This window comes from Lucilia sericata, unplaced genomic scaffold (assembly GCF_015586225.1).
Source record: "Lucilia sericata isolate MDLA Ls3-8-SP2 unplaced genomic scaffold, ASM1558622v1 Contig000157F_arrow, whole genome shotgun sequence".
In the NCBI taxonomy this organism is placed as follows: Eukaryota; Metazoa; Arthropoda; class Insecta; order Diptera; family Calliphoridae; genus Lucilia; species Lucilia sericata.
Genome location: NW_023994187.1, coordinates 479,972 through 502,500, shown reverse-complemented (window position 1 = coordinate 502,500; position 22,529 = coordinate 479,972). Strand labels below are relative to the sequence as shown.

General features: G+C 30.7%; 1 protein-coding gene across 2 annotated transcripts in view; it reads right to left on the bottom strand.

Moving 5' to 3' along the window:
- Positions 1-22,529, bottom strand: part of LOC119601325 (protein doublesex) — a 63,132-nt gene that overhangs the window by 23,103 nt on the left and 17,500 nt on the right. Inside the window, exons 1-2 of one of the 2 annotated variants that reach the window (XM_037952170.1) lie at positions 18,350-18,586; positions 5,525-7,180 (exon numbers count right to left, since the gene is read on the bottom strand). In XM_037952170.1, coding sequence (XP_037808098.1) covers positions 5,525-6,491 — 967 coding nt within the window. In that variant the 5' untranslated portion in view covers positions 6,492-7,180; positions 18,350-18,586. Of the gene's footprint in view, positions 1-5,524; positions 7,181-18,349; positions 18,587-22,529 lie in introns of those variants that run through there. The other variant, XM_037952171.1, reaches the window with a different exon arrangement.

The window sequence follows — 22,529 nt, the reverse complement described above, 5'->3', positions numbered from 1 at the left end:
TTTTCTATAAAACAAAAATTTTATGTCTCCAAACAGTTATCTATTTAAATTAACTACTATAGGCAGTGTTGCCAGAAAAATTTTGACTTATGTCCCCAATCTTAAGCTTGAAGTCCCCAAATAATCCCCATTTTTAAATTGAAATCCCCATAGTTTTCCCCAATTTCTTTCATGAAAAACTGACATGTTCGTCACAAGTATTCTCCATTGATAGGCACTGCACAGTGGGGTCTCCCCGAACAAATCTTGGCATTAACTAAACTACAAAGTTTTGATACAAGTGATTGGTAGCGTTAGAAAGGGGAGAGCTTCTAGATTTGAAATATTAGAAAAGAACTTTGAACTTAGTGCAAATTTTCGCAAAAAATACACTATGTATTTTCATATTTTTTGGATCATTAGCGCTAAAAATTACTAATAATCCCAGCAAATACTTGGTAATGACTTTCAGTTGTAACCACTTACCTATTAACATAGTTTTCAATGACTACTATATATAGTCCTGTTTACATAGAAGTAGTCTAATAACGTCTTATTAATAATGTGATATATAACTACTTTTTAATTCATTTGTCATCTATAGGAGCTGTATAAATTTGTTCATACAATTTAAATTGACTTATTTTTCTAATTACTTGTAAGCGATTGTGGTAAGTACTTGCACTAATAACACCATTTAGTCAAGTACAAAATCTCTGTGAATTTTTATTTAATTTTTCTTTCAAAAAAGCTATATATATGGTAAAAACGTATGAAAAAGTCTTTGAAATGTTGAGTGAAATCAATTTTAGTTACTCGTTAACTATTGGAGAATTATTTAAATCAATTAATTTGGTGTTTAATAATTCGATTTTTTAAAATAAAATACAAATGTTTTAATATTTTTGTTTTATGGAGTGTTAGAAAAATAAATAAAAAATGCCATAGAGGCAAAAAATATAGATGTGGTGATATTAAGAACACATTATAGTATCTTACATATGTATATGGTTGCCGAGGGGCCATCAGCGGCCAAATAGTACTTTTTCTCCTTTAAAAATGGCAAAAAAACATAAATATATATATGAAAAGTGGCATTTTAATAAGTAATGAATAATTGAATCCTATTGTGTAATGGTTATTTAAAATATAATTTTTCATACAAAACAACATTATATTTGGACTGAAAATTAAAATTTTAAGAAAATTTATGGAATGGTAGTTTTTTATATAAAAAAGGTAAAGGTATTAATTAAAAAAAAAACAATATGAAAAATTATATATAAAAAACCTAAACTTTGATGCACAACCTAAAGGCCTACAAAAGGAAAATCGAAAAACTAATTATAGCGTTATATAGAACAAAGTCTTGGCTTTTAAGATACGCTATATTTTTTGCAAAAAAATAATTTTTAAATATTGACTTTTGGCCAAGTTTACTTAAAGGAGACCCCAATTAAAAATGGGCAGTATCGGACTTCGATTTTTACATAGCCCTCACACATAAATTAATTATGAAGCAATCGTGGTAAAATTTTACACAAGTAAGGTTTATGTACACAGAAAAAAATAATACATAGCTGGAATGAATTTTGTAATAAATAGTATGAATCGAACATGACTTTTTTCCCAAACCATTTTCATTCAGAATATTAAAAGTTCATAAAATGTATGAATTTCAACATGACAGAATTTTTTTTGATTTTACTTATTTTCTATGATATTCTTAAAAAATTGCAAAAAAAGTCCATTATCTACAAATCTGTTTCCATATCTTGTAAATAGTGATCCTATATTAGCAAATTTTGTATGATAATTAAATATAAATGTTGAAAAACAAAATCTGAAATAAGAAAACATCAGCAAACATAGTTAAACATCCATTCTTCATCAAATCCCGCAAATTACGTGCACATCCCATCGATTTCAATCTAAAAATCATAAAGAAATAAAAAATTTTCCAAAGAAAATTTCAGACATTTTTTAACAAATAGAAAAATAAAAATTAAATTTGAAATATTTTAAGTCAAGGCTTCTAGATTATGTTTGAAAAAATAAAAATGAAAAAATTCATACCATTTAGGAACTTATTCTTAAATATTATTAACTTTTGTCAATGAAAGCAGTTCATAATATTTATGCTGAAACTTTTTTCTGTGTACCAAGAAATTATGCTGTAAGAATGGTAATCATTGGGCCACAGTTAGCCCCCATCAGGGTTGGCAAAGTTGGCACAATTGTACTTTTTGGTACAATTCGATGCTTAAAAGTACAATGGTAGTACACCAATCACTCATCTGAGATTTTGTCAGCATCTCTGCTAAAAGTTGAAATTTTCGAAAAATTTAGCAGACTCTTCTAATACAATAAAACTATATATTTTAATTTTTGCTAATTGATATGAGTTCCTTTTTGTATGAAAAAATAATAAATTAGCAAAATTATAAAATTATTGTTTTTGAAAGTAGTATGAGTCCATTCAAATGTGAAAAAATCTAGTATTTCCGCAATATCTATTAAAGTTTTATGCAATATAAAAATTTTTATTGCATTTTAGACCAAATACATGTAAAATAGCTTTACACAGATCAGACTAATTTTCTATGGAAAATTTTATGCTGAATATCTTGGGAGCAGATATAACATCCCTCACGCACACTGATTGGAACATTTTAAAGAACTCCATCTAGAAACAGAGTTTCTGTACTTCGGATAAGGAGAGCTCAACAGGTACTATAGTGACCTAAGAGTATTTCTTAGGATTTGATGTATTATACATCCTCCTCTCAACCTAACCTATGTATAGCTTGAAATGTTTTTGTTTCGATTAAGGACACTCCCACTTTAATATTAATTTAGTAAAATAATTATGATTTGGTACAATTAGAAGCAATAATGTACTATTTTTCACGCAATTTTGTAAAATTTTAAAATGTAATTTGCTATCCCTGGCCCCCATATAAATCCCTTCAGAAAATAACTTTAACCCTTTATAGTCCAAGAGCTGAAATCTTTTTGATTTTTTGGGACATGATAGAATTCGGTAAATAATAAAATACATTTTACTCAGAAATTTAAAATTTTTTGTTATTAGCGTTTTATTAATGATTTTTTGATTGATTTTAAAATCGATTTTTATGATACAAGAAATTTTAAATTGTTTATTTTTTTTAATTAATAATAAATTTACACAAAATTGTCTACAAAATCTTATAAAAACAACGAAACTTTTTTTCCCCTTTTATAAAATTTTTAAAAATCGAAATTATCTTACCAATTTAGCTTGAACACAAAATTTAACTTTTTATCAAAACTGAAAATTCAATTTAGCATAAGTGAATAGTTTTGCCACATATCATGTTAAAATACATACATACAAAACAGTTAAGTGGAATCTCATGAATGTGCTTCACTAATTTGATTCGAAAATAAGTGCCTAGGACCTATTTTAGAGTCAATTTTTGGGTTTGTTACAGAAATGTTACACGCTATAAAGGCTTAAGTTCATGATTGGCTTCAAAAAGCCTGTATAAGAACGAAATTCTACACAAACAATTGTTATATGAATCAAAATCTCTCTACCAAATTTCATGTGGGTCAGTCCATAATTGACCGAACACCCCATATTACCTCTCTTACAACAAATCGGTTTACTGTAGTGAATCGTTCAAAAATTAATGTACTATAAGATTTAACAAAAATGATATGAAACTAATAACTCTTTCAAATTCTGTAAACCTCGGTACATAATTAATGGACTTATTCCGAAAATCTCCCTGATGTTCATATTAATATCAATATATCGACACCCTATATTCAAAAAGTGCTGGTACAAATTTGGGATCAAAATATTAACTTTTGTGCTTTTAGTATCTGTTTTGTCTACTACACAAAGTAGAATATTTTTTAAGAAAATAAGTGCTATCTCCCATAGTAATTTTACAACATTTTTTGAAAAATTAATTTTATTAAATATTTATCTCCGCTATTATAAAATATGACATACTGAACAGGAATCTGTTTAATAAATTGGAATTCAATATTTAGTTTCGGAAATATAGTAATTTTTATTTTACCAATAAATGTTTCAATTTTAAAATTTTCCTTTGAACAAAATGTGCTAACCAAAGATAAATCCTTGAAAAACACAAAATGTATTAATTTGTATATAATTATAAATTGGTAAGATTATTATAAACATATTATGGAAAGAATGTTATTAATTTGTTCAACATTATACAAATTAAACAGTTTTTTTCCTCTCCTGAAAACTAGACATTTTTGAATTAGCACTTTTTAAATGTAGTGTCTCGATATGTGTAATTTTAAAAATTTTCGAACATGATTCTCTGATTTCGATGAAATTTGGTATACACATTTTTTGTATCAATACAAAATTAAAAGTTTTCCAAAATTTTCAAATTCGTTACGGTTTAGAGGTTGAAAATCCACATTTTTTCTCAAAGGCATAAAATTTAGTATCGTATATTTTCTAAACTACTTTTCCGATTTTATAATTGTTGTATCTTCCATTTTTACTACACTAAAATATACAACATATACAAACAACAGAATGGGACCATGAGGGGATCTCTAGAAAGTTAACTTTCATTTCTATACAAATTTAAAAATTTATACTTTTGTTCATTGATGAAAAAAATAATTCAAACAAAAAATAAATAATGTGAATTAATTTAATAAAATTCAATTTTCTTGCGATCTCTTCATGAACCCATTCTAATTTTTTTGTGATATAATTGCCAAGCTACTTTTAAAATTGTTTAAACCTAGAAAACCCATAAAAACTAGACTAGAAATAATAATAATGTTAATATTTTTAAGAAAAAATAAAAACCCCAAAAATAGCGGAAAAATTACAAAAAAATCCCCAAATTTTACGAAAATCCCCAAATCCCTCCCCACGAAAATCTGTCCCCAAATAAAACTTGAAATCCCCAATTTGGGGACAAATCCCCACATCTGGCGACACTGACTATAGGGTACATTCAATTAATATGTTATTCTCACATTCTCTGAGATTGAAATCGTTAACTGTATGAGTATGATGAGCGTTTATATACCAACTAGTTGTCATGTTGTTCATCAATTGTGATGAAGAATTGACATCAAAGATGTTTGATAAGCATAGTTGTATGTGTTTCGAAAAAGTCAACTCAACACTAGGGAATTGTTAGTTGCAATCGAAAGTATATTTGACGAACCTACTTACACAAAGTGTATTCATTAAAATGATGTTTACTATGGCGGTTTTAATCAAGATTTTCTACTAAAGTTTTTACTCATCGGTCGTTTGACTTTTGCTACATATAATAAAGTTGCTGGGATTTGAAAAGCTCTTATCGGAAATGTGATGATATCTATTTAATAGGAGAATTTCATTAATTTGTAAAATAAAGTAAAATATACGAAGAGTAGATAGTTTATAGCCCTATATTAAAGATAGATCACCAAATATAGTTTGAGTTGTCATTATAATTTAGATTATTTTAGAAGAAGAAATAAAATATAAAACATCACAACTTACCTATAGACATATCAGCTCCATTTTGATGATGTTCTGGAACAATCTTACGATTAACTGGCAACGATATTGCCCCCGATGTAGACGAAGGCGATGGTGAGGATGAATCACAAGAACTATCAACTGACTGAGCAGTGGGCGGTACGGCCGATGAATGTGGATGTGGGTGATGATGATGGTGATGTTGATTATTATGCTGCTGATGATGATCCGGTGAGGGATGATGCGGTGGACCAGCTGTTGAACTAGAAGCAATACTGCTACTACTGGCCATACCATTTAAGGCGGCCGCATTACGTTCAATAGCGCCAACACTGCTAACGACTCCTCCACCACCGTTGCCGCCACCACCACCACCACCATTATTTCCTCCTCCACCACCAGCACTTGAGCCACCATTGACACTGTGATCACTGTGGGGTGGTGAACGTATTGTTGATATAGCTGCCGCTGCTGCAGCATGTGTCACATGATGATGATGGTGATGATGTGGCGGTACAGCACCCACAACAGCTGCTGATGTTGTGGCATCCACCAAATGGGGATGATGATGGTGATGTAATTGCTCTGCCAGATGATGCTGCAAGTGATGATGATGGTGATAGTGGGCCTTTAGTAAAGCTGGTGGTGGATGTACAACTGGCGGCACCTCATGCATCTGTAATATGCGCTGTTCATCCTGCTGTTGGGCACGTCTCAGTGCCGTCTGTAGGGCCATGACACGCTGTCGATCGGCGGTTAGGCGACATTTTTCACAGTTACAATTGCGATACTTGCAATAGCGTTTGTGGCCTTTCAATTTAATTTTAAAGCCATGATTGTGGCAACGTGCACAATTCGGTTTAGTTCGTGGGGTGCCAGAGCTGCCACTGGAGCTGGAAGCACCACCACAAATATCATTCTTCGAATCGTGCATGTCCGTGTCGGACATTGTGTCGCTGCTATTCCAGTTGGTGTCCTCAGAAACCATTCAAAATCACTTACTGGCAACTGGTTTGTTGGAAATGTTTGGAATGACAGACACTCCACGTCCACACTCCGCTCAGCAGTGGTAGCAGCAGCAACAACAATCGTAGGCTACAAAAACGGTTGACACGTTTAATGTGTTGTTGTGTTTGAGTTTTTTTTTATTCGCTTGCCTTAGGTAACTTTAAAATCTTGCCAGTTGCCACAAGTAGATTCTATGGACTAGATAAGTTTGAAAATAATTTATCTTTTGTTTGTTTTGTTGTAATATCAGGCGTTTGTTGCCTAAAAGGTTTTCAATTACTTATTTAGGTAGGTACTAGTTACACTAGTACTTTTTTATTTGCTGTCTATTTATTTTATATTCTCAAGATTGTTTAATTTGCTGTATTTCTCTTATAAAGAATAAATACTTTTTTTCTTAAGCAATTTAGTGTTTGCACTTTTTTTCTTTAAGGTTCATCCATTGTCTTGAGAAAATTGTATGATTCTTTTACTTTTTATTTAAATACTTGTATAATTTCTTTTATATTGTATTCTTATGTACTTTATTTATTTTATTTTTGCAAAACCTTTAGTCAATGGTGCCACCTGCTAAAATTACTGAAATTCTCTAACTAGAATAATGAATTCCTTTGTTGCCAAAAATTTCATTTATTTTTGATTTTGATTTAGCAAATTTTCGAAGTGTGACTGAAACGATAAAGAATAAAATTTACATATTATAAAATTATATATTTACAGTTAACAAAAAGAACTTAAATTCTAGAAGATTTTTTTAAACAAATATTAAATTAAAGAAAAGTTTTCAAACATTTTAATAAAAGTTACATTGAGGCAGCCAGTATTATTTGTTCGGAAACGTCTTGGAAATAAATTTTTTTCTGAACTAGAACTGAACTAGAAATGAATTAGAACTGAACTAGAACTGATCTAGAACTGAACTAGATTTGAACTAGAACTGAACTAGAACTGAACTAGAACTGAACTAGAACTGAACTAGAACTGAACTAGAACTGAACTAGAACTGAACTAGAACTGAACTAGAACTGAACTAGAACTGAACTAGAACTGAACTAGAACTGAACTAGAACTGAACTAGAACTGAACTAGAACTGAACTAGAACTGAACTAGAACTGAACTAGAACTGAACTAGAACTGAACTAGAACTGAACTAGAACTGAACTAGAACTGAACTAGAACTGAACTAGAACTGAACTAGAACTGAACTAGAACTGAACTAGAGCTGAACTAGAACTGAACTAGAACTGAACTAGAACTGCACTAAAACTGAACTAGAACTGAACTAGAACTGAACTAGAACTGAACTAGAACTGAACTAGAACTGAACTAGAACTGAACTAGAACTGAACTAGAACTGAACTAGAACTGAACTAGAACTGAACTAGAACTGAAACTAGAACTGAACTAGAACGGAACTAGAACTGAACTAGAACTGAACTAGAACTGAACTAGAACTGAACTAGAACTGAACTAGAACTAACTAGAACTGAACTAGAACTGAACTAGAACTGAACTAGAACTGAACTAGAACTGAACTAGAACTGAACTAGAACTGAACTAGAACTGAACTAGAACTGAACTAGAACTGAACTAGAACTGAACTAGAACTGAACTAGAACTAGAACTGAACTAGAACTGAACTAGAACTGAACTAGAACTGAACTAGAACTGAACTAGAACTGAACTAGAACTGAACTAGAACTGAACTAGAACTGAACTAGAACTGAACTAGAACTGAACTAGAACTGAACTAGAACTGAACTAGAACTGAACTAGAACTGAACTAGAACTGAACTAGAACTGAACTAGAACTGAACTAGAACTGAACTAGAACTGAACTAGAACTGAACTAGAACTGAACTAGAACTGAACTAGAACTGAACTAGAACTGAACTAGAACTGAACTAGAACTGAACTAGAACTGAACTAGAACTGAACTAGAACTGAACTAGAACTGAACTAGAACTGAACTAGAACTGAACTAGAACTGAACTAGAACTGACTAGAACTGAACTAGAACTGAACTAGAACTGAACTAGAACTGAACTAGAACTGAACTACTAGAACTGAACTAGAACTGAACTAGAACGAACTAGAACTGAACAGAACTAACTGAAACTGAACTAGAACTGAACTAGAACTGACTAGAACTGAACTAGAACTGAACTAGAACTGAACTAGAACTGAACTAGAACTGAACTAGAACTGAACTAGAACTGAACTAGAACTGAACTAGAACTGAACTAGAACTGAATAGAACTGAACTAGAACTGAACTAGAACTGAACTAGAACTGAACTAGAACTGGACTAGAACTGAACTCGAACTGAACTAGAACTGAACTAGAACTGAACTAGAACTGAACTAGAACTGAACTAGAACTGAACTAGAACTGAACTAGAACTGAACTAGAACCGAACTAGAACTGAACTAGAACTGAACTAGAACTGAACTAGAACTGAACTAGAACTGAACTAGAACTGAACTAGAACTGAACTAGAACTGAACTAGAACTGAACTAGAACTGAACTAGAACTAGAACTGAACTATAGAACTGAACTAGAACTGAACTAGAACTGAACTAGAACTGAACTAGAACTGAACTAGAACTGAACTAGAACTGAACTAGAACTGAACTGAACTGAACTAGAACTGAACTAGAACTGAACTACAACTGAACTAGAACTGAACTAGAACTGAACTAGAACTGAACTAGAACTGAACTAGAACTGAACTAGAACTGAACTAGAACTGAACTAGAACTGAACTAGAACTAAATTAGAACTGAACTAGAACTGAACTAGAATTAAACTAGAACTTAACAAAAACTGAACAAGAACTAAACTAGAACGGAACTAGAACCGAGAAGGGGTAAAATAATTGACTTTTCTGGAGCATTATTGTTTGTACTCAAGAAATAAGTTCATTTACATTCAGAAATATAAACATGGGATGTTTACATGAGTTTAAATCATTCTCAATTAGTATCAGAAACCAATGCGAGTCTACACATGTGTTGCTAAATAAGGTTTCTGGTAGAATAAATTTCAGTGGAGAGTCTTTGAGTGAACTTTACTTCAAAGCTTTTAAATTTAAGTTGTAAATTGCATTTATATTTTAGTAAATAAGTTATTTAATTCTGTAAATTTATATTATATTCAAAGACCATACATCAATGTCTATAAAAGTGTTAATGTTAATTAATAATAATTAACTTTCGTAACTACTAATAAGAAACTATTAATTAATATCAAATTATAAACAAAATGAAGCATGCGAATCTAATAAGGCTAAACATTAAATGCAAAAATATGGTGCCAAAAATACCCAGTTGGAAATGAACAGCAAAAAATATACTGAAAATTCTATAAGACATGGGTTAAGAAAGAACTCCATAAACCCAAGATTATTGAAGAGGCTAGGATCTACACTACATGTTCATTTATATTGCAAATTGACTCCTGTTCTTTACTACTCTTTTAAACAATTTCAAATAAATACATTTCAAAAGAATATTTTCCTACATATTACTTTTTTTGCGAATAGAAATACATAATATTTAATTTGTTTTTCTAATTTTCCTTTATTTATTCGCAACGTCTGTTGGTGTTGTATTAGATTGAACAAGCCACAAGATAAAATGTTTATAAGTTTAAAAATGTTTGAATAGTTTCTTTTTTGCAATATTTTTTGTGTGAGTGCGCAATTTGATTTAGTTTGTTGCCAACTAAATAGAGTGTTGCCAGATTTTTAAAATCTTCAAAAATATTTAGAACTGAACTTGAACTAGAACTGAACTAGAACTGAACTAGAACTGAACTAGAACTGAACTAGAACTGAACAAGAACTGAACTAGAACTGAACTAGAACTGAACTAGAACTGAACTAGAACTGAACTAGAACTGAACTAGAACTGAACTAGAACTGAACTAGAACTGAACTAGAACTGAACTAGAACTGAACTAGAACTGAACTAGAACTGAACTAGAACTGAACTAGAACTGAACTAGAACTGAACTAGAACTGATCTAGAACTGAACTAGAACTGAACTAGAACTGAACTAGAACTGAACTAGAACTGAACTAGAATTGAACTAGAACTGAACTAGAACTGAACTAGAACTGAACTAGAACTGAACTAGAACTGAACTAGAACTGAACTAGAACTGAACTAGAACTGAACTAGAACTGAACTAAAACTGAACTAGAACTGAACTAGAACTGAACTAGAACTGAACTAGAACTGAACTAGAACTGAACTAGAACTGAACTAGAACTGAACTAGAACTGAACTAGAACTGAACTAGAACTGAACTAGAACTGAACTAGAACTGAACTAGAACTGAACTAGAACTGAACTAGAACTGAACTAGAACTGAACTAGAACTGAACTAGAACTGAACTAGAACTGAACTAGAACTGAACTAGAACTGAACTAGAACTGAACTAGAACTGAACTAGAACTGAACTAGAACTGAACTAGAACTGAACTAGAACTGAACTAGAACTGAACTAGAACTGAACTAGAACTGAACTAGAACTGAACTAGAACTGAACTAGAAACTGAACTAGACCTGAACTAGAACTCAACTAGAACTAGAACTGAACTAGAACTGAACTAGAAACCGAACTAGAACTGAACTAGAAGTGAACTGAACTAGAATTAAACTGAACTAAAACTGAACTAGAACTGAACTAGAACTGAACTAGAACTGAACTAGAACTGAACTAGAACTGAACTAGATGACTAGAACTGAACTAGAACTGAACTAGAACTGAACTAGAACTGAACTAGAACTGAACTAGAACTGAACTAGACCTGAACTAGAACGACTAGAACTGAACTAGAACTGAACTAGAACTGAACTAGAACTGAATAGAACTGAACTAGAACTGAACTAGAACTGAACTAGAACTGCTGAACTAGAACTGAACTAGAAATGAAACTAGAAACTGAACTAGAACTGAACTAGAACTGAACTAGAAACTGAACTAGAACTGAACTAGAACTGAACTAGAACGGAACTGAACTGAACTAGAACTGAACTAGAACTGAACTAGAACTGAACTAGAACTGAACTAGAACTGAACTAGAACTGAACTAGAACTGAACTAGAACTGAACTAGAACTGAACTAGAACTGAACTAGAACTGAACTAGAACTGAACTAGAACTGAACTAGAACTGAACTGAACTCTGAACTAGAACTGAACTAGAACTGAACTAGAACTGAACTAGAACTGAACTGAACTGAACTAGAACTGAAACTGAACTAGAACTGAACTAGAACTGAACTAGAACTGAACTAGAATTGAACAAGAACTGAACTAGAACTGAACTAGAACTGACCTAGAACTGAACTAGAACTGAACTAGAACTGAACTAGAACTGAACTAGAACTGAACTAGAACTGAACTAGAACTGACCTAGAACTAGAACTGAACTAGAACTGAACTAGAACTGAACTACAACTGAACTAGAACTGAATTAGAACTGAACTAGAACTGAACTAGAACTGAACTAGAACTTTAACTAGAACTGAACTAGAACTGAACTAGAACTGAACTAGAACTGAACTAGAACTGAACTAGAACTGAACTAGAACTGAACTAGAACTAGAACTGAACTAGAACTGAACTAGAACGGAACTAGAACTGAACTAGAACTGAACTGGAACTGAACTGGAACTGAACTGAATTAGAACTGAACTAGAAAATGAGCGACCCAGACCATGACTCCCGATTTGTCGTATAGAAAAATTTTTGAATAAAATATTTATTTAAATAACATGTAAAAGATTTTAACTATAAAACTATAAGTCTGGCCACACTAATATATTAATATATACTAGATGTAAATGATTACGAGCAAAGCGTGTGTTGCACTCTTTGCTTACAATGTGATTAGATTTGTTTTGTTTTTGATTTTTTTTCATTTCCTTGCTCTTGAATTTCTATTAGAATTTTTTGCAAATACTTTTTTACCGCTTATGATTTTATTTTTTTTGAGAGGAGAGTAAAAGCAAAAACAAATTTACATTATTTATAAAATCACAATTACAACGAAGGAACTAAAACGGCAATTAAACATTATTCAATTGGCACATATACCCAGTCCGCAGACTAGTCTATTGACTAATGTACAGATTAGTCTGGGAATTTGGTATTTGGCTTTGTCTATTGACTATTCTATGAATTAATTTATTAATTCGTCTATTGATAAATCTACATACTAGTCAGTGGCCTATTGACTAGTCTATGGACTGTTTACTAAAAGTTTTTAGTATAAATAAGTACTTGATATTTGGGTGGGGGATACAGGGGTATTTTTCAAACTTTTCAAAAAGTTCTGGAAAAAGAAAAATAGTGCTGAATTTTCCATCCCTGCTATATATACTTATATGAGTAAAATTTATTCTTGTTGGAACATATTGATCGTAGTAAGTATGATGTTTGTATCAAATCGAAGTATGTGGAAGTGGAAGACCCCAAAAAGTCTTTTATATTTTGATGCTTATAGAAATCAGAGTCCTTGAAGCAAGAAATTAGAGATATTGGAATTATTCAAAATCGGTTATATAGAAACCACTCTATTATTCTCACATTATATCTGTTTGTAACATATTTTTCTTCTTGTTTTTTTATTTTTTCCACTCAAACACACTCTCTCTGTGTCTTTACCGTTCCCTCTCCTTTTCACTCCCCTTGATATTTTAAATTGACTGATGACTACTCACTCGTGTTTAAATAACTTGTTTGATGTTGTTGCTGCTACTGCTGTTGGGTCCAGCAATAACAAACAATTTTATTGAACTACAGCAACAGTGACAAACAATTTTTATTGCTTTAATTGATGTACATTAGACGCACTCACTATGGGTGGGATGTTTTTGTTACTCCTCTCCGAATTTACTTTTTTATGTTTCTCAAGATATTTTCAATCTAGCGATGGCCGTTTCGCGAATGGGCCGAATTCATAAATGTCTGTTCCAATTTCAGTACTGTTTTAAAGGCTCCAAGGACCAAAACCATAGCAAAATGGTTGCAAAATTTTTTCAATTGGATTCAGTGAAGGGAATGTAATAAACTTGTCCCCTTTTTATATACTTATCCGATAATTAATAGACCTCTTTTAGAAATTGGTCCAGCTCATAAAAATTTTATAGACCCAAAGTGTCCTACTTTTACCCCTTTTTTTCGTTATTTTGTGAGTCCCTCTAATGTATATGTGTTTAAGAAAATACAACAACAATGACAGCAAAAACAACTTTTTTTGAGAGGTGGACTGTCCAACAGACCGACGATTGATTTTAGACGTTGTAAACAGTTTGTTGCAAGCTATAGAGAAAAAAATTTTAAGGAGACTTATCGATTTGTGAAAGTAAAATACAACTTTACAAAATCGAAACTATTCTAGTGGGTAAATAGTTCCACTCAGAAATGGGATGTGTTTATAATGTTCCAAATATGGGTCTCAGATTAAAGAGTACATTATTGGTTGTAGATCCATAAAAGCAGATATGTATATGTTCTAGCACCTTATTAGATTCTAAGACATGTCTATTTGTATGGACGTTGAAGGAACAGAAAGGGAATATAAACGCCTGGTACCAAATTGACACCAAAGAGTTTATCGTTTTTCAATAACAACCGTTGTCAATGTATATACATACGTACGACAACACTATGTAATGTTGACAACGCAACGTTGTCAACATTGCAAAATTCATTGTCGAAATCTAAATTTTATACACATCCGTTGTCTAAATGTTAACAAACGTGGATAGCTCACTATTGGCAACGGATTGTTTGTCAACGGATGTTATTGAAAAACTATAAACACTTTGGTGTCAATTTGGTACCAGGCGTGTATATTTCTTGTTCCCTCTGTGTAGAGGGCTGAAATTTTCCACAAATATTCCTTGAAATACTTGTCCTTGTGTTCAAAAATCCAGATATAGAAATAGAGAAGAAAATCTAAAACAGTTCGAGACTAATTTCCGATTCTAAATTACTTTGCTTCTACTAAGCAATCGTATAATAAGATTTACAGTACATGCCAAATCTGAATACCCCTTATATTATTACAAACAACTTATATTAATATAAACAAATTTGCATTCGTTTTGTTCACGAATTTGTTGCCAAGCAATTCTAAATTGCCCGTAGATGTCGTCTGTTGCTGTAACTTGTACAGCGCACACAAGTAGAACGAAACGTTTGCAAGAAATGAAGGCAGGAAGGAAGGTGGCAAAGTAGGAACCGACAGGTGAAGAAATTAACCATAAAACATCTTCGTATAAATAAATGACAATTATACAACATTATTTCATTTAAAATTTTATTATTATTATTTCTTTTTTTCTTAAATCAAATGACTGGCGAACAATATTTTGTATTTATTTATGATGTTTCTTGTTTTTGTTGTTGTCAAACTAGCATGAGTAAAATCTGAAATACCAAACAAGTTTTGTGACATTATTACAACACACGATTAGAATTAGAAAGACTTGCAATACAATATGAATATAGTAAGAGAGTTAAAGACAAACAAGTTTAAGTTACAATGTGGTCCCTTAAATTTAGGGCGGGGAAATGCTATTGGAAGTGTAGATATTGAAACAAATTTAATGGAAAAACATAAAGAACGAATAGGAGTGACTATGCCGAATCTTATATACCCACAAAGGATCAGTTTATGGACTAGTCTATAATTTACTATGTTGTCTATTATTTACTTAATTTAATCTTTTTTCAAACTTAATTCATAAATACATTCATATATATTTTTGCAATAAGTACACAGAGGGAAAAAGAAATATACACGCCTGGTACCAAATTGACACCAAAGAGTTTATAATTTTTCAATAACATATCCATTGTCAAAGTATATACATACGTACGACAACACTATGTATTGTTGATAACATTGCAACAATTCGTTGTTGAAATCTAAATTGTATACACATCCGTTGTCTAAATGATAACAAACGTGGTAAGCTCACTATTGACAAACAATCCGTTGCCAATAGTGAGCTAACCACGTTTGTTAACATTTAGACAACGGATGTGTATAAAATTTAGATTTCGACAACGTTGCGGATCCGTGCTTGAATCAAGTATTTTGTACTTGGTTTAAGAAAAACTGAAATTACCGAACTTCTGAAACGCCTTCGGAGTGATATGAGAGCGGATTACTCATTTCTTTTTTCGAGTACATTGACTGTTACATAAACCAGATCTAGTCTATGGATTAGTTTACGGACTAGTCTAGTCTACTGACTAGTCTATGGACATGTCTATGGAGTCTGTTGACTAGTCTGTTGACTAGTCTATGGACTGGTCTGTTGACTAGTCTATGGACTAGTCTGTTGACTAGTCTATGGACTAGTCAGTTGATTAGTCTATGGACTAGTCTGTTGACTAGTCTATTGGCTAGTCTTTTGTCTAGTCTATTGACTAGTTTATTGATAAGTCTATTGATTAATCTATTGAGTAGTGTTTTGGCTAGCCTATTGACAAGTCCATTGACTATTTTGTGGACAAGTCTATTGAATAGTCTATGATCTACTCTATGAACTACTCTATGGAATGATCTACTGAATAGTCTGAAGACAAGCCTATTGGCCAGTATATTAAATTTTCTCTCAACCAGTCTATGGACTTGTCCATTGACGAATTACATTCTAAAACTAGGCTGTAGACTTGTATATGGATCCGTTAATAGACTTGTTTTTGGGCTGTGATTATGTCAAAATGAAAATGATATTCCCAGCAGTTCGGTCGGATAGTGCCGAACTACGTATTTAGCAGGCTTGGGGGTAATAACTACACTTTCAATTACAATTACATTTAAAGTAATTGTAATTGAAGCTTTACTAATTGCAATTGCTCGTAATTGTAATTGAAGTTTTGCCATTTACAATTACTTGTAATTGTAATTGTAATTGAAGAATTTCCAATTACAATTAATTGTAATCACTAATATTTAAATTACAATTACAACTAATTTTAATTGGAATCTTCAATTACAATTAGAAGTATTTGTAATTGGCAGAACTTCAATTGCAATTATAAGTAATTGTAATTGGTTATTGGTCAATTACACATTACAAGTAATTGTAATTGGAAAAACTTCAATTACAATTATAAGTAATTGTAATTGGTTATTGCACAATTACACATTACACGTAATTGTAATTGACCATGTAATTAATTACTTTGTGTAATCATTACCCCCATCCCTGGTATTTAATTTAACACTTAGGATTACACCAACGACTGCCCAGATGACTGGCTACATTAACATGTGCTTGTCCTACGAGGAAGTCAATCGTCACCCCATAGATTACAAAGAGACAGACAAAGAGCTTAAGTTTGCTTTTTATGCGTCCACTCTCTCGCTTACAAAGGAGACACTAAAGTAATGATTATCTTCATCCTCGTTTACAAAGAGTACATCCGAGACGAATTAGAGTCCACCAGATGGTTAGATGTTAGTGGAAATCACTGTCATTTACGGATGCATTGACTCTTTGTCGAACTGCTGGGTTTCATAAGATCTGAAAAACATCCTCTTTTAGTGGTCCTATTCATCTTTTCATTATTCCAAGTCATTGAACTAGTCTATGGACAGGTCTTGGTCTTAATCTAGGCTTTTTGCTAGTATTTTGACTAGTCTGTAAACTAGTTTATGATCTAGACTATGGGCCAGTCTATGGATCTTAAAGTTTGAGATATTTATCCAATTATTGATCAGTATTAAGCTTCTTTTTAATCTTTATAAACTCTTTAATGTTTTTCCTTTAAACCGTTACTTTAAAATAATAAAGTGACTTTAACAATTTAAGCATTTTAAGTAGGATCAAAGGCAGTAAATAAAACTTGAACCAATACTCTAGTGCTAAAGAAAAATTAGTTCCTACATTATGTAGCATTAGCAGATCACGAGAATATTTGATAGTTGCGAGTGCTAGATCTTATAATATTGCCTTAAACGAGACGTTAACACTTAATTTTCAATTATTTATTTACTGATTTATAATATTTTTTCTTCTTAACTTTTAGAGAATATAATATTAAGATTTTCTTGCCATTCTTTACACGAAAATCATATTCAAACCAAAATATTAAATTACATTCAAAACATTGGTTTGGCCCCAAACAATTTTGTTATGACAGACAATGTCAAAATTTTCATACAAAGTATTAAATTAAAACATAAAAAAAAATATTAAACATGGGCAAAGATCACACTTGATCAGATTTAATTTAATATCGATTAACAAGAAAATAAAATATGAACTTTAATTAGTGAATGAATTTGGCGCGCAACGTATTATACGTAGGAGGATTATATGATCTTTACAGAATCTTAAATACCCACCATTAATAGGATTATTATCGTGATAGAAAGGGGACCTTTATGGTGTTTAGACCAATTATATGCCGAACTATATAGAATTTCATGATTTTTGTTGTTGATGAATCTGAGTATTTAATTTTTACTTCAGAAATATTGGATTTGATTTAAGCTCAATGGACACTTGCTTTGAGATAAAATTAAGATTGATTTAAGAATGTAAAAGATTGAATTAATTCCAAAGTGGGCTTGATTTGAGCTCGTTACGTACTTGATTTTCAGAAAATTACTAATATATGTACATCACTACCTACTATAGGGCGCTTATAAAGAACAATTAAGAATAAAACCGCAGAATTAATATTTTTAATTTTGAATATTATTTTTTTAATTTTATTTCCATATTAAACTTTCATAGGGCTTTATACAATACAACTTTTTTTTGTTTGTTTTGATTATGATAAAATATCAAATTACCTTTTTTTATTATTTTTTTATTATTATTATTAGATGATGTGGTTTGCAGTGAGTATGGTATTCAAATTGTATAATTTCAAACGCAAGAACTTTTTGAATTGATTTTTTATAATTTTTCTTGCAAATTTTTAACAAGAATTTTGTTTAATATTTTATTTAGTTTATAATGAGTTGAAAAAATCACTTAGTTTTATTAATATTTAATAACTGTTAGTTTGATCAAACTTTTTTGAGAGTTTTATTTTTATTAATTAAGAAAAAATTTTTTATTATTAAAATTTTCCCGCTTTTTTATACGTTTTTTTATTTTTCAGTTTTTTTTGTAAATAATTTTCATTAAATACTTTTAAAAGATTTTTATAAATTGTTTTTATAGATTTTATTTATTTTTTTTTATGAATAATTCTTAATTTTTATTTATAGAAATATTTTTATTATTTAATAATAATATTAAACTATTTTTTTATATTTTTTATTTAGTTTCAAAAAATATTTTATTATTGTTTTTTTTTTAATTTTTTTTTCTTAATTAGTATTTGTTTATATTTAGTTTAATATTTTTTATTTTATTATTTACTAAATATATATTTGTTACAATTCTAGTTTATTTTTGTTAAACAAATATAAACAATTTATTTTCTTTACACAATTTTATAATATTTAAACAATGTTTTCACTTAGTTTTTAATTAATTATTTTTTATTTTTTTTTTTATTAAATGATTAGTAAAGATTTTATATCTTTGGATTTACTAATATTTTGTGGTTTTTAATTTTTATTTTTTCATTTTCAACAAGAAATCCTTTAATCTTTCACAATTTTTACACAAATTTGAAAAATTTTTCATCAGATATATTTTTTAAAATTTCGTAGATTTTACTATAATGTTTTCTAAAAGGAAAATTACAAAGAAATTAATAAATTTTTATAATTTTATAAACTTTTTGCAGCTTACAGTATGTGACAATATAATGTTAAGTTCTATCAATCTGGGGTTACGAATTCGATTCCCGATAAAAAGTCGGTCAATTAAAATATAAATTAAATCTGTATTGTAATATAGATGAGACAAAATTTCCAGGTTCAATACGGTAGTTTATTAAATCATATATTGAGGCTTCAATCTCCCCGATCTTTTGCCACATTGGGGTAGAATGGAGGTTCTTCGGACAAAAATCTGTCGGTTCTAAATGCATGATTCACAATATATGAAAAAAAGTGCCGCTGAATCACACCGATTGCTCACAGGAGCTTATGGTGAATGTGTTTTAGCGGTTTCAATATGCGGTTCAGAAGTTCTGATTTAGATACGGTAGATAAAGATCGAACAGGTCAGCCAAACAAGTTTGAAGACCAAGAATTGCAGGCATTACTTGCAAAACCATAGGGAGCTACGCAAGCAATAATTTTAAAACGTTTGGCAGCATCAGGATTTATCCAAAACTAGGGAAGCTTGTTACTGTAGCTAAAGACCTAAAAGATTATATCTTAATGAGCTTTTAAAATCTGGGCGATCACTCTCTCCCTTTGTTAAACACATCACATCAGAACGGGATATTGAAATTGTCATCAAATTTCCAATAATAGGGAAGATATAACATGTAGAATATCTTTGCCCACACACAACGTGGCCACCTTTCTTTAATAAAAATATATAATTTGTAATATATAAGAAGTGGATTTGGATGAATAATTTTTTCGTTTATTTATAGATTTATTTTGAATTTTATAATCATATATGAACATCATATATGACCTACGGTCTATTGTCGAATTATATCTTAATCGATTTATTGTAGTGGAGTGTATAAAACTACTAGTGCAACATTCTATCACTATTACTGCCTAGCTTACATATTCATGAGGATTTTAACAGTATTCCGGGTATAGCTTATACGGAAGCTTAGAGGTATTGTACTTAGTTGGAAAAAGAAGTATCGGGGCTGGAAAAATCCAACCCCCTGCTTTCAACAAATAGACTGACGGACATGGATAGATTGGCTTAGAATCTAATAGGGCTCCTTTTTAAATGGGGTGGATCTGATGGTTAATTGAAAGTGATTAGGCTCATTTTTAGAATTTGGGAAAGATCTATTTTTCTCAAGTTATTGATATCAAAATTTTTCGATTGAAGTTACTATTTAATGCTAATAATCTAGCCACAATTGACCGCTTTGAGGACAACATTGTTCGAGTTATTTGTTGCAAATGACCAGCATTGCTTGAAAAGTGTTCCAGAAATTGGACGTCCAGAATGCGCTCCTTCATAAACAGCCCTGGTAGCCATATAACCGAAATCTCATTCAAATCAATCTGGAGCGGTTTCAGAAGTACGTTTTTTCTTAAACAAAGAACAAAATCCTTGATTTAAGTACAGATCCGTTAAGTACGAAATATAACTTAAAATATTTAATTAATCCCAAAATGGGCTTGATTTGAGAACGATTCGTACTTGACTTCCGAATTCGAAAGATTTTAGGGTATAACTACAACTCTATAGTTGGGTGGGTATTATGCGTTTGAGTTTGTATCGCATAAAAATATTGGTCCTATTACCCACCTAAAAGTATACCATTCACTTTTGTCCATGTAAAGCTTGTACATTGCTTACAAGTTTTACAGCTCACAGTTTTCAAAATAATTGCATAAAATTTGGCACGTACACTTTTTTGCCCCAAGTACGAAGCCTTGGGTACAATCGCCCCATTATTTCACCTAGCTACTATACAACTTAAGCCATCGAATAGGGTTTTTGAACTTATAATTATGTTAAATATACTTGTATCTCGAGCAGCACTATTATGTTTTATATAAGCTTTCATGAACTTGCGGAATTTCGTAATGATCGGATCTCATTTGACCCTATCTCGTATACAAAGACCCCCTTCACATAATGTATGAATGTCCACATTTCACAAACACCAATACCAAGACAAAATTTAGCACAAACATAAATCCATCCACCAACCATCGTGTAATATAGATGAGACTTATCACCCAAGTTCAACCCGGTAGTTTAGTTCAAATATTGAAGGTTCAATCTCCCCCAACTTTTGTCACATTGGGGCAAAATCGGCGTTGTTCTTAGAGTATTCAGTAGACTACTCCATGGACTTATAAATAGACTTGTTATAACACTAAATTATAGACTAGTCCGTAGACTAATCCATAGACTAGTCCGTAGACTAATCCATACACTAGTCCGTAGACTATGACTGGTTCATTGAACAGAACGGGGAAATGTTTTAACTATTATGAGCTTTTGAAATCTGGCCAGGCGATCATAGGGAACTTGAACCGAGTGCAACAAATTTATTTGAAATTGTGCGACATTTTACCGCCAAATGCATGAAGTTAGCATTTAGATTAAGATTATCTTCCGTATTTCTTAAAATTGAAAACAAATTTTAACATTTTTCTACAACTCTTAATATTAAATATGCGATATAGAGATTCAATATTAAAATCAATAAATTTTTTTCCAGATTTTTATTATATTTTGGTATTTTAAACAAATTTTAAAAACACTCGATCACATTATATTGTCACACACTGAAATATTAAAAATTCGAAAATATTTTCATAATTAGCAAGTTTTATTTTTCAATGAATTGTTTAAACTCTGCAAAAGTTAGCAATTTATTGACACTCACTGTAAAACCTTTTCAACGATGAAATAAATCTGCCGGTTTTTAATAATTTCTTCAAATGTTTACACGATTTTAAGGGAATTAACAACAAAAAGTTATTTAGTTATTAATTTTTAATAATATCAAATTTGTATTTCTGTTTATTTTTAATTATTTAATAATATTGTTTATAATTATTTTTTAGATTTAAAAATTTTTTACACTTTATGCTTGATTTTATATAAGAAAATTTTCTTTTACAAAGCCGACGGCTTTATTACAACTAATTTTGTTATTTTATTTAATAAACAATTTATTTTTATTAAAATTGCAACACTTTTTTTAAAAAAAATTTCCTTTAATTTTTCTTAAAATTTTTTTTCATACACTTTTTAAACTTTGTCAAATATTTGCAACAAAATTTTGCACAACGTTTATTTATTTTTTTTTTTGTGTTTATTTTTGTAAACAAACCGTAACAAACATTAACGCGAACAAACAAGATTGTTTTGGCTCGATTTGGTTTTGTTTTGTATTTTAATGCGCAGCTC